We start from the raw sequence: 12490 nt of genomic DNA, 5'->3' as shown, positions 1-12490 counted from the left end.
ATACAAAAGGGTTTTGTTGTTGTTGTTTTGTTTTGTTTTGTTTTGTTTTGAGACAGGGTCTCAGTATGTTGTTCAGGCTGGCCTCAAACTCCTGGGCTCTAGTGATCCTTCTGCCTCAGCTGGAATTATGAGTGCATGTTACCATACCCAGAACAAATGAGGTTTTAAGTACTCATTCTCATTATTATAATATGCATAAATGTACATTGTAGGAAATTTTAATAGAACACCTACAAGTTAGTAATAGGAAAACAAGTCTATCACTGAAGCTATATATGGAGCTGCATATCAGGACTTACCAAGCTAGCTTCAATTCTTTAGGAATTAGTTTAAACTCTCTTTTTAAAAGTTCATTAGTTTAAAAGTTCATTAAGTTAAAAAATTAATGTTAAGTTTACACAATTATCCAAACATCATTATTAAAAGTAAAATATTCTGCCGGATTTGAATGAACATCACACAACTGATTCACATCTAATTTTACAGCATATATTCCTAAGGAACCTCTGTACCTATCTCCATTATAAACCTTAGTAATATCTCCAAGCTTACCCTAACCCCTCTAGAAGACCAAAAAGTGAAAATACTTAGTATTTGTTGAATTAATGTGGCAGGAGGGGATTATATAGAGGTGGCTAAAGAAACTTGGTTAGTTTCAAAGAGACGATATCTACAACAGGTTCACTACCTAGGAACAGTTCACACATTTAAGTCTGGTAAAAAGAATAAAAGAATGAACAAATGAATTAAGTTTTAAAGTTCACAGGAGAACCTTATCCAAATCATTATCCACCAACCTCCCATGTCTGTTAGTCTAAAACCCATGCACCAATTGCTTCTGAAGACCCCAAATCTGAGGGCTGGAACCAAACTTGATATATTCAACAAGATTTTTATCACAGGGTTCATTATACCACAACTATGTTTTCTTAATATTACTAATGGAAAATCCTCACTGAATGCTATTCATGCCTACATAAAAATTACCTTGAAATTGTTTAATTATGTTAATTCTAAAGAATGGCTAAGTATTCCTAAGTTAACTTTAAAAAAAAATTGCTTATGCTATTAGACTAATTACCCTTGCAGCCCAACAGTTCTAGCTCTAAAAATTTGACACCAAGGGGTCTTAATTCCTCTGAGCAATCTATTCAATATCCCTTCCTTTGGAGAACCAACCCTTCCCCAGTCCGGACTCATCTTGCTTTGACATATGGGGTAAGAGGAAATTAAATCGGTTGAAAGACTCAGATAAGGGCAATTAACTTAGCCCATTTCCCACCATCATAAATGGGTGCAAACAAACCCAGAAGCCTCCCATGGACTTCCACCAGACCTAAGGAGAAAAGCACTCTCTTCTGTAAGATACTGAGTGTTGTGGACGATTGTAATTACACTACAGCCATCCCTCTCAATACAGGAACAAAGCTTTCGAGGGAAGCATCATGGAGGCAAGACGATCTCCAGTGATACCTAAGGAAAGAATATCCCTAGACTTTTCAGTTAGCAGAATAAGTCTTTTCTGTCTTTTCTTTTTTTTTTTTTTTTTTTTTTTGAGACGGAGTCTCGCTCTGTCACCCAGGCTAGAGTGCAGTGACGATTTCAGCTCACTGCAGGTTCCGCCTCCCGGGTTCACGCCATTCTCCTGCTTCAGCCTCCCAAGTAGCTGGGACTACAGGCGCCCACAATCACGCCAGGCTAATTTTTTGTATTTTTAGTAGAGACGGGGTTTCACCGGGTTAGCCAGGGTAGTCTCGATCTCCTGACCTCGTGATCCACCCGCCTTGGCCTCCCAAAGTGCTGGGATTACAGGCATGAGCCACCGTGCCCGACAGAATAAGTCTTTTCTCAGCTCAAGCTAGTTTAGCCTGGGTTTCTGCTACTTGGATTGGAATATAGTTGTGATTCTCTTGTGAAACAAATAGAATATACTATACGGAGATGAACAAGGTAGGCAAAAGAAATTTTTAACTAAAAAATCCTATAAAAATGTTCTTATAACTATTAAGTATAATGAAACGAACCCACAATAAACCAACATGAGCTAAATAAGCATTTGCTAAAATAACAAATTTACTCTATTATGTATATACCTGTTTGTGAACAAACTGCTTTTAAACAACCTACCTTGAACTGTTCTATTATATAACTAGAGTTTTATTTCAAATACTTGTAGCTCCTAACTTCCAGAATTCTCCATCTGTCATTTGATTATTTTGAACTGAGGAAGATGGTCCATTTCATGTGGACAATGTGATGAGTTGATCAGACATTTGGTCCAGTGTCCCAATTCCCTCACTTCGCCCACTTCCTTCAAGCAACTACTATTATGAAATCTAAATTTGGCCCAAGAAAGACAGTGATGGAAAAATGGGGGGAAAGGGGAAGCTTCAATCAGAGACCCAAAAAAGTGAAAACTACTTCTAAGTAAATGTGGCAAGAGAAATCAGTACATGGCAGACTGCTGCTCCCAGGCACCTGATCGACGGAGCCCTCGCCGACCAAGGGCTGGGGCAGGCGGGCAGGCAGCACAAGCGGGCAGTCACAGCCGGCCTGCAGGGCGGGTCCTTTTCACCAGCAAAGAATGCAGACCACACCTACGCGCCCGGTCAGGCCGGGGCGGGGCGGCTCGGCCCAGGTTACAGGATTGAGGAAAGGGGGGAGACAGGAAGAGGGGCGGCGAGGGACGGCTGGCAAACAAACTACCCACTCCCAGCCCCGCGCCCACCTCAGGAGCGTCTCGAGCGCGCCCTCGTGCTTGTCCAGCGGGCGACCGACTGCGGCGCGGCGCAGCTTGCTGAGCTCCTCCGCCGCGCGACAGTACTGGGCCTGCTCTTCCCCGCCGCTCGGGTAAGTCTGCTGGATGAACTTCACCAGCGGCTTGGCCAGGTCCACCTCTGAGGTCTTTTTCAGCTGCACCGAGATGAATGTCGCCATGATCAGCGCCTCCGCCGCCGTTCGGGCCAAACAGACAGCGGACAGCTTACGACGGCCGAGAAGACAGAGGTACTGGTCTGGCGGACTGGCGGACTGACGGGCTGACGGACGTGCGCTCCGCTTGCGTTCCGGGTCCGGCCACTTCCGGGAGCTCCAGCGCAAGCGCACTGGATGCGGGGTCCTTAAGCCGTTCGCGGTCACGTGAAGGTGTCGCGGCGGCGACGCCCTCCTGGACCCAGTTCAGGCTGTGGTATGCTGTAAAATACTACTTTCTCCGCATCTGGAATTCTTCCCTTCCTCCTTCTTGCCGCAGTGGTGTACTGACCACTTTCACGTAAGAGTATTCATCCACTCGAACAACCCCCTGGAGAAGTACTCCTGTCACTGCCACCTGCGAGAGTTTGCGGCTACCTCCCCAAGATGCGGTCCCAGGGTTATTGTGACCTATGATGTTTATTAAGCTACTGTTGACGGGCTGCTGTGCACAGGGAACCTGGTAGGCAAGACCCCTGCCATCGTGCAGCTTACTGTCAGGTTGACACAGATATTAAGGTAAACGGAAAAAGTATCAGGAAGAAAAACAGGGTGCTTGGGATTTAGGAGATGTTAAGATCGCTTGGAGGACCCTAATTTAAATAAGATAAAGAAAGTAGGTTTTCTCCGAGTAGGTGAACTGAAAATGAACCTGTGTCTGTGGTTGCTGTTTTGTAGAAAGAACAAAATTTTAAATACATTGAAAACGACACCTGTAATTTGAGAAGATGCTTGACATCAGGAGAGAAGAGTGGAGAGAGGTGGAGTGGCAAAGGAGAGTCTCCAAACCAAAAGCCTGCGTGCAGAGGCCCTAGGAGGCAAGCACTTACCATGTTTCGGGAGTAGAAACGAAACATATGACAAGACTCTTAAAAACAAATAGAATTGGGATGGAATAAAGTTGGATGAGTAAGCAGACATCAAATCGTTCAGAAACTTGTAGTCCAAGTTGAAGAATTTGTTTAGTATTGTATAATAAATGCAGAGGAAGCTATGTACATTTATAATTTACATTTTTTAAAGGCCACGTTGTAGCTCAATCGGATAGTTTGTCTTTTGATGGAATAGTATACAGTATCATCATGATATATTCCAGGCAAAAATATTTAACTTGAATCTATCAAGCCTTTGCATCTCACAGACTTTATAAAAAAATACAACTGATAGATGAACAAACTAAATGATGCCAGAGGAAGTAACTAGACAGAAGGTGAAACCAGAAGGTGAAACATTCTGCAGGATAACTGGCCCATCTCTTCAACAATTTGTCATGAAAAAAGCAACTGCTTTATGAAAAGAAATTTAAGGGACATAACAGTTTGAATTGGATCCTAGTTTGAACAGACTATAAAATGCATTTTCAGGAACATTAAAGAAATATGAATGTAGATGGACTGAGTATTGGATAAAATAGAACTGTATTGCCATGGAAAAGATCATTAACTGAAAAGAGCAAGTCACGAAGTAGTATGTTACAGCATCCCATTTTGGTTTAAAAATGCACATCTGTGTATTTAGGTACAATGAAAAAAATAGTGGGCTTATACCCTAAGGTGTTAGTAGTGGTAATCTTTGGAAGTGGAAATGTGTATTTTCTTATTTATGTTTGCCTATCTTTTTCATTGTAACTTTTGCAGCACATAGACTACTTTCATTATAGTAAAAGTTTATTTTACCACAATTTTTTTTTTTTTTTTTTTTTTTTTTTTTTTTTGAGACAGAGTCTCAATCTGTCACCCAGGCTGGAGTGCAGTGGCACAATCTCAGCTCACTGCAACCTCCGCCTGCCAGGTTCAAGCTATTCTCTTGCCTCAGCCTCCTGAGCAGCTGGGACTACAGGTGCATGCCACCATGCCTGGCTAATTTTTGTGTTTTCAGTAGAGACTGGCTTTCACAACATTGGCCAGGCTGGTCTCGAACTCCTGGCCTCAAGTGATCCACCCACTTCAACCTCACAAAGTGCTGGGATTACAGGTGTGAGCCACTGCACCTGGCCTATTTTACCACAATTTATAAAAAGTTTTGCTTATTTTAATTAAGTTATTCTAGGTTAAAATAAGTAGCCACCCTTGGCTGATACATAAATAAAACATTAGAGGAAGGAAAGAATGGAAGCAAGGAGGCAAATCATGAGATCATTTCAGAAATCAAGACAAGATCATGAAAGCTAACATTAACAAGAATGAACCAAACGGTTAATATCTTTGAGTTTAAAACTGAAGAATTTACCAATGAATTGCATAGGAAAGTAAAGGGAGTGGTCAAGGATAGATCCTGGTTTTGGGGCCAGAACATCTGTGTGGTTAGTAGAATCATTACCAGTTGATAACCCATGAAAGAGGGTCGGGGATGGGTGGTGTCTTGTAGGTTGGTTGACAGGACTGACCCATTGGGAAGATAATGAAGAAGCAAAGTATATGAAAAGAGGAGGAGAAAGGGTAACCAGAGGAGGGAGGATACAAAGAGAGTAATTAGCCATCAGAAAGATGAGGGACATGACATTTGTTGAGGCAGATGACGGGGAAAAGAAAGTTAACATAAATGTGATTAGTTTTGTGACATTGACCGAAGGAAGATTAAGGTGATACTATCTGATGGCTTAGAATGAAAACCAAACTCCCTACCACAACATGATGGTCTTTCTCTGCAACTTCATATTTTGCCTCTTGTTCCTCATTTGTTACCACTGAGTCACAGTGGTCTTTTTAGTTTCTCAACTCACCAAGGTCTTTCTTGCCTCATGTGACCTAGAATGTTTTCTCCCTTTCTTCATGTCTTAGTTGAAAGGTCTCCTCTCATCATCATCATACTATCTAAAGTACATTCCCTCCCTTGTTAACCTCTAGTGCAGCCATTAGTTCCTTCATAACACTTACCCTAACTTGCAAGTATTTTGTTTGTTGATTTAATTTTTATCTGACTTCCCCACTAGAATGTAACCTCCATGAGGGCAAAAATTGTGTGTTTTGTATACCAGTATGTCTCTAACACTTGGTATAGCAGGCACTCAATTTCAATTTTAAACTCAAAGATAGTATCTTAATAAACATTTGTTCTTTGCTCACACAAAGTCTAATATGGAACAGGCTTAGAGTTGTCCTCCAACCAGTGTCTGAGCAATCCAAACCACTTTGATCTTGTAACTCTGCCGTCCCAACATGAGATTCCACTTTCGCTGCAGAAGAGGGAATCTATAGCATCATGCAGTGGCTTGTCACTACCTCAGCCCTCCCACTTCCACTTGTATTTCACTAGCTAGAACCTTTCATATGGCTCCGCCAAACTGCAATGGGACTGGGAAGGGAGAATCAGATATTAGGGAGCATTCATAATGCCTTCTGAGGGTGTGTTTCACTGCTTCTAAACTTGCTTATGATGATGTTAGTTTTTCATCTATGTGATGAAATGCCATATATTCTTAGTGTGTGTTCTCAGCATAACAAATACATTTTGGGAATATTAAGTCAATGGATTTTCTTTCTCGAAAATTCCTAGTTCTGGGCCTATCATTAACCCCACTGATTGAACCAGTGGAAATAGTTGCCTCTTCGAATGGACAGAACCCTGCTAAAGGCAGCTTTGAGTTTCAAAATAGTATGTTTCAAGTCCACATTGAGACAATAGCCTGAAAGTAAGCACTTATGATTTTTGGAGGAGCCTTTGTTGTTAAGGAGAAAAGAGGCTTACAGAAGTCAGATTCAGAAGACTGTAATATTTTTACAATAAATGAAAGTAAACAGTATAAGGATTTGATGTAAGGGAAGTTCCTGCAGTGCAAGAAAGAAAGTCCTTTTGGTGCTGAGCAGAAGAGTCTGAGAGAGAAGGTGAAGAACAAAAGGAAAATGTAAATATGGTATTCATACTTCCTTACTCCGCACTCAGGATAAACCTAGAGTATGAGGTAGAGGGGGGAATCTAGAGGGGAGGAAGCATGGAATAGGAACACCCAAATAGACTTGATGAAACAAAAAACATCAAGGATGGCTCCTGTGTCACCTGGGAAGACACATTTCTTGTGCGGAATAGAAAAAAGGCAATGTTAAAGGACCAGGGCCCTAGATTTTTTACAATGTGCAACAGAGAACTATTTGTCTCCTTAATTTACTAGCATATTTACCTTTAAAAATTGATGAATGAAAGAAAAATTACCCATTTTTCAAACATGGGTGTGTAAATTTTTTCCACTTTGTACAGAAAATTTTAAAGAAATAGAAACTACTGAGCACCTTATATTCAGAATTACTCCCTGTGTAAGCCCATTCCAGTCCCATATACTGCTGATTAAATTTTCATCAGTTGGCAGTTCTCTAGTATCGGTTTCACTGCTATTTAAGTAACTACTGCCCTTTGCTACCAGTGTCTCTCTTGGGTGAGAGTCACTTTACTTGAATGAGATAACTTCTGAGAATACATTTATGCACTATTTTGGAAGAATTGTTCTATAGAGTAAAAAATAATTCTGGATAATTGAAAGTTATCTTGTGAGTATCTGGACATTAAGGATACATTTCAAGACTCCCATTTTCACTAAAATCCCGTATTTGTTTAAGCATTTCAAGTTAAAGGGAGCACCCTCCCCCTTTCACCCTGACTGTTGTTGTTAATTCGTTTTTGGAGCTATATAAGAATGTTTCTTTAATCGATTTTCCCTTAGGCATACATTAGCTCTCTGTTCAAAACTCAGTAGCAGGGAGTAGTAAGTAAATGGTTATTAGTGATTCTTCATATAAAGCACATTTGAGTTTCTTAGAAGAAAATTATGCATAAAGATTACTTTCAGATATCATGTCTTTAGTTTGTTAATAGAGAAGTTTCTTTGAAACTTATTGTAGTGTAGAACACTGTAATAAGATAAATTTTAAAAAAGAAAGATAAGCATATATATAAAATGTATGCAATTTCATTTCACAATTGAAATGAAAACCAAATCCTACAAGCTTCTTGGTACAAAGTTTTGGTAACACTTGGATGACCAGACTGAGTTATTCAGCAAATATTTTTGGAGCTTCCACTGTGTGCCAAACAAAATGTAATTCAAGAGAATTCTATGACCAATCTATTAATCTATTGTATATATTTACAGAGGTCTTTATTCCACCCTTATATAAGGTAGTTCGGCAAATAGTTCATAGGAGGAGGTCTAGGAAAGCAGTTAAGGAAAGTCGTAAAATGGCAGCTCTGCAGCAAGCAGAAAGTACAGCTAGCCCAGAATAAGGAGAGGGTGGAGGGCTGCAGGAGGAAGATCCAATAGAAACAAAAAAAAGGTTGGAGGGATGATTAGATAGAATGAAAACCACTGGGTTTCTCACTGGAAAAATTATTCTTTTCCCTTTGTAATTAACAACTAATTTGTGGGAATATAATTTGAGGCTATATAAAATGCTGTTCCACATTAAACTTTCTTCCACTAGTTTTAGCATACTTTGATGATTCTTGCATGAATCTAGTATTTCTATGATGATTGCAAAATGGCAATTTTCTTATTCATTATTATGCCTATGTCTATTAGCTGACATTATTCTAGAAAGAAGAATTTTCTTTTCTCCTGTATTTATTTATTCATTTATATGTTTATACCAACATGAACCCATGGATTTTTATTCAATTTAGTAGATTATAAACCATTATTATTATTTATTTTGATGCTCAAATTGTCCAAGATTTGACTAATATAAACACCCTCAAGGTGGCTCCTATGTTCTTTTTCTTCCAATATTTCCTTTTCTTTTCTTTTTTTTTTTTTTTTTTTTTTTTTTTTGAGACAGGGTCTTGCTCTTTCATCCAGGCTAGAGTGCAGTGGTATAATCATGGCTCACAATGGCCTCAACCTTCCAGGCCAAGGCTCAAGCAATTATCCCACCTCAGTCTCCCAAGTAGTTGGGACTACAGGTGCACACTACCATGCCTGGCTTATTTATTTATCTATTTTTTGTATTTTTTGCAAAGACGGAATTTTCCTATGTTGTCGAGGGTGGTCTCAAACTCCTGGACTCAAAGGATTCTCCTGCCTCAACTTCACAGTTCATTTTTAAAATTTCAGACACAGCACAGAGTTTTGTAGTGAATGCCCACCTACCCACCATCTAGATTCTAACATTAACATTTTACTATGCATGCTTTATCTCATATCTGTCCATCTGATATTCCCTCTATCCACCCATAAATCTACATTGCTTTTTGGATCCATTTCATAGTACATTACAGTCATCAGAAAGGAAAAGTAAAATAAGTAAATTTATTGGTAAATAGGTAATTGATGGGAGTCAAGAGATATTTAAATGATATCAATGAATGTCGCTTAAAGCTGAAAAATCGAATAACAGAAGGAAGAAAAAAGGAAGTAAAGAAAAAGACTTTTAAAATGACTCACAAAAGAAAACCCAATGTGTTAGATTATAAAATTGGCCACACACTCTTCCTTTCCCTTTGTCATGATTTTGCAGTATGACATTGCAGATCTTCCCATCAGGAAGTGGAGTCTTTTTCTCCACCCTTTAAGTCTGGGTCGTTGATGTGAGCTGCTTTGGCCAATGGGGCATTAGCAGTTGTGATGCAAGCAAACACTTCAGTCATCACGGTTTGTCCTCTCTTACTGCACTTGCAACCCTGTGACCTCCATGTGTGCCGTCTTGCCTGCTGGATTATGAGACACGTGGTTGAGTCACTCTCCTAGCCCTAACCAACAGTCTGCTAATTGTCAGACATATGAACAAGGCTATCTTAGATCATCCAAGCACCAGGCAACACCCTAGATGACCTCAGACACATAAGCAAGCACCTGAGAGATCAGCTGAGCCAATGTAGACCAGAAATGTTAAGCCAACCTACAGAATTATGAGCTATATAAATGGCTGGTTTTTAAGCTAAGTTTTGGTATGGTTTGTTATGCAACAGAAGCTAACTGATACACTATCATTATGGTACGTACAAGCAACATACCTAAAACAAAATGATTCAGAAAGGCTAAAGAGAAACAAATAGACAAACTAGGTGCTGTGGACTGAATGTGTACCCCCAACAGTCACTTCTTTTTTTTTGAGACAAATTCTCACTCTGTCACCCAGGCTGGAGTGCAGTGGCGCGGTCTTGGCTCACTGCAAGCTCCACCTGCCGGGTTCATGCCATTCTCCTGCGTCAGCCTCCTGAGTAGCTGGCACTACAGGCGCCCGCCACCATGCCCGGCTAACTTTTTGTATTTTTAGTAGAGACGGAGTTTCACCATGTTTGTCAGGATGATCTGGATCTCCTGACCTCGTGATCCACCGGCCTCGGCCTCCCAGAGTGCTGGGATTACAGGCGTGAGCCACCACGCCCGGCCAACAGTCACTTCTTGAAGCTCAGTTCCAAATGCGATGGTATTTGGAGGTGGGACCTTTGGAAGGTAATTAGGTTGTGAGCGCAGAGCCCTCATGAATAGGATTAGTGCCCTCCTAAGAAGAGGCACAACAGAGCTTGCTTCCTCTCTCACTCTGCTACATAAGGATACAGTAAAAAGGTATCTATGCAAAGCAGTAAGAGGGCACTCACCAAAACCCTATCATGCTGGCACCCTGCTCTTAGACTTCACATCCTTCATAACTGTAAGAAATAAATGTTGTTGAAGCCACCCAGTCTATAACAGCCTGGACTAACTAAAACACCAGACAAATGGAAATAACAGGAATGTAGGGTCGTTCTTTTGATATCAGACAATTCAGACCAAAAAGGCTTAAATGTAATTAAGGACATGTCATAATGCTAAAGGCTAAAATTGTCCAGAAAAAAAAAAATGTAGCTAAAAGCCACAGTACAGATAAAAGTTTGAAATATCAAACTTTTGGATCAGATAACCCAAAATACCTGTGTACCAAGTAACACAGCAACCCCCATCATAAAAAAACTATAGGATTACATTTCCAAGTAATAATTTATCATATTTGGCCAACTCTGTGAGTAGCTAAGGGAATTTTTAAAAATATTACTCAGGGATGATCCAAAGAAGATACATTTGAAAGCAAGATTGGTGGATTAAGTCTGTGCTGAATAATAATTTGTCATACCTCATTATAAGAGATGTGGCCACGGCTGGGAGCGGTGACTCACGCCTGTAATCCCCGCACTCTGGGAGGCCAAGGAGGGTGGATCACTTGAAGTCAGGAGTTTGAAACCAGCCTGGCCAACATGGTGAAAACCCGTCTGTAATAAAAATACAAAAAAATTAGCCAGGCACGGTGGCAGACGCCTGTAATCCCAGCTAGTCAGGAGGCTGGGGCAGGAGAATCACTTGAACCCAGGAGGCGGAGGTTGCAGTGAGCTGAGATTGTGCTCTACTGCCTGGGTGACAAAGCGAGACTCCATCTCAAAAAAAAAAAAAAAGAGAGAGAGGTGGCCTTGTGAAATTATAGGACAGATGGGAAAGTATCTTCTACCTTGTGGTTAGGCTGTACTCTCTATGAAAATTAATATTTGTCCTTGGGAAATGGTGATTCAGCAGTCTCCTGCAGCACAGTCAGGAGAACAAATAAGTTCATTAATAACTCACAGGAGAAGTGAGTTCCTTCACCTGTCCTTTACTTTTTGGTGAAACTTGAATAGTTAAAAAGTTCCCCACGTACTCCATCCTAACTTGGAATATGAGAGAACTCCTCTACCCTTACCCAGCACACTCTCCCCCAGAGTATTATTCTAGCTTACTTGTTATCAAATGGGTAATTTTGCTCTCCAGTGAACATTTTTGGTTGTCACAACTTAGTGGGAGAGGATGCTACTAGCCTCTAGTGGATAGAGGTTAGAGATGCTTCTAAACATTCTACAATGCACAGGACAGTCTCTCATAACAAAAATATTATCCAGTCCCAAATGTCACTAGTACTAAGGGTAAAATTCACTTAAAAAGCATATTTCTCAGAACAGGCTCCAATTTTTGAGAAATATACTGCTAGGGGTATAGTCTGATCTATTTGCAAGGGATGAGTTGTTCCAAAGAATGAGTAAAGTCTTGCTTTGAGAGGTGAGAAGAAGGAAGCATTGTTGCAGAGATGTTGGCTCCTAAGAATAGGGGAGAAAAATAAGGAAGTGGAGTACATCAATGAGGGGTGAACTTCCAGAGGATTTTCCATTAAACTAAAGAGAAAGTTATTGCCATTTTCTTTGTTGACCCAACCCTCGTTAAAGGCAGAATGAAGAAACAAGACAGCAAAGAATGTGACTAGTCCCATGGAAAGGAAGCTGTATCCCATCCTGGGGACTCTGTCCAGATATTCCAGGTAGTGACCAACAGCAACGTGATACAGTGGTTTGTGCAGACTTCTCCACATATGTGAGGAGCAAGCTTGGAAGTTCAAGGGGTTTGATGTAAGTTACTGTCTGATAGGTGTTGTGGTTCTTCTACCTCCCATATACTTTCACCCATTCACCCCCCTCTGAAGTTAGTATCCTGATCTCACCTGGATGTCCTCACCTCTCCCTCTTTGTTCTTTGTCTTAAGCCTTAAGGGATAAGGATGTGGCTCAGGCCTTAGATCATTATCATAATCCCGTCC

General features: G+C 40.6%; 1 protein-coding gene and 1 long non-coding RNA gene across 2 annotated transcripts in view; one reads left to right on the top strand and one right to left on the bottom strand.

The window, feature by feature from the left end:
• PDCD6IP (programmed cell death 6 interacting protein) overlaps window positions 1-3079 on the bottom strand; it is a 71468-nt gene extending 68389 nt beyond the window's left edge. The window contains exon 1 of the mRNA XM_008009430.3: window positions 2729-3079. Coding sequence (XP_008007621.1) covers window positions 2729-2937 — 209 coding nt within the window. The 5' untranslated portion in view covers window positions 2938-3079. The remainder of the gene's footprint in view (window positions 1-2728) is intronic.
• Window positions 3080-3146: 67 nt separating this feature from the next.
• LOC103241852 (uncharacterized) lies at window positions 3147-4573 on the top strand. Its single transcript, XR_012095611.1, has 2 exons — window positions 3147-3271; window positions 3649-4573. It is a non-coding gene; the product is annotated as an uncharacterized lncRNA (long non-coding RNA).
• The last annotated feature ends 7917 nt before the right edge of the window (window positions 4574-12490 follow it).

Source organism: Chlorocebus sabaeus, chromosome 15 (genome assembly GCF_047675955.1).
Source record: "Chlorocebus sabaeus isolate Y175 chromosome 15, mChlSab1.0.hap1, whole genome shotgun sequence".
In the NCBI taxonomy this organism is placed as follows: Eukaryota; Metazoa; Chordata; class Mammalia; order Primates; family Cercopithecidae; genus Chlorocebus; species Chlorocebus sabaeus.
Note: the sequence above shows the minus strand (reverse complement) of the source record. Positions and strands in the feature narration are given on the sequence as shown.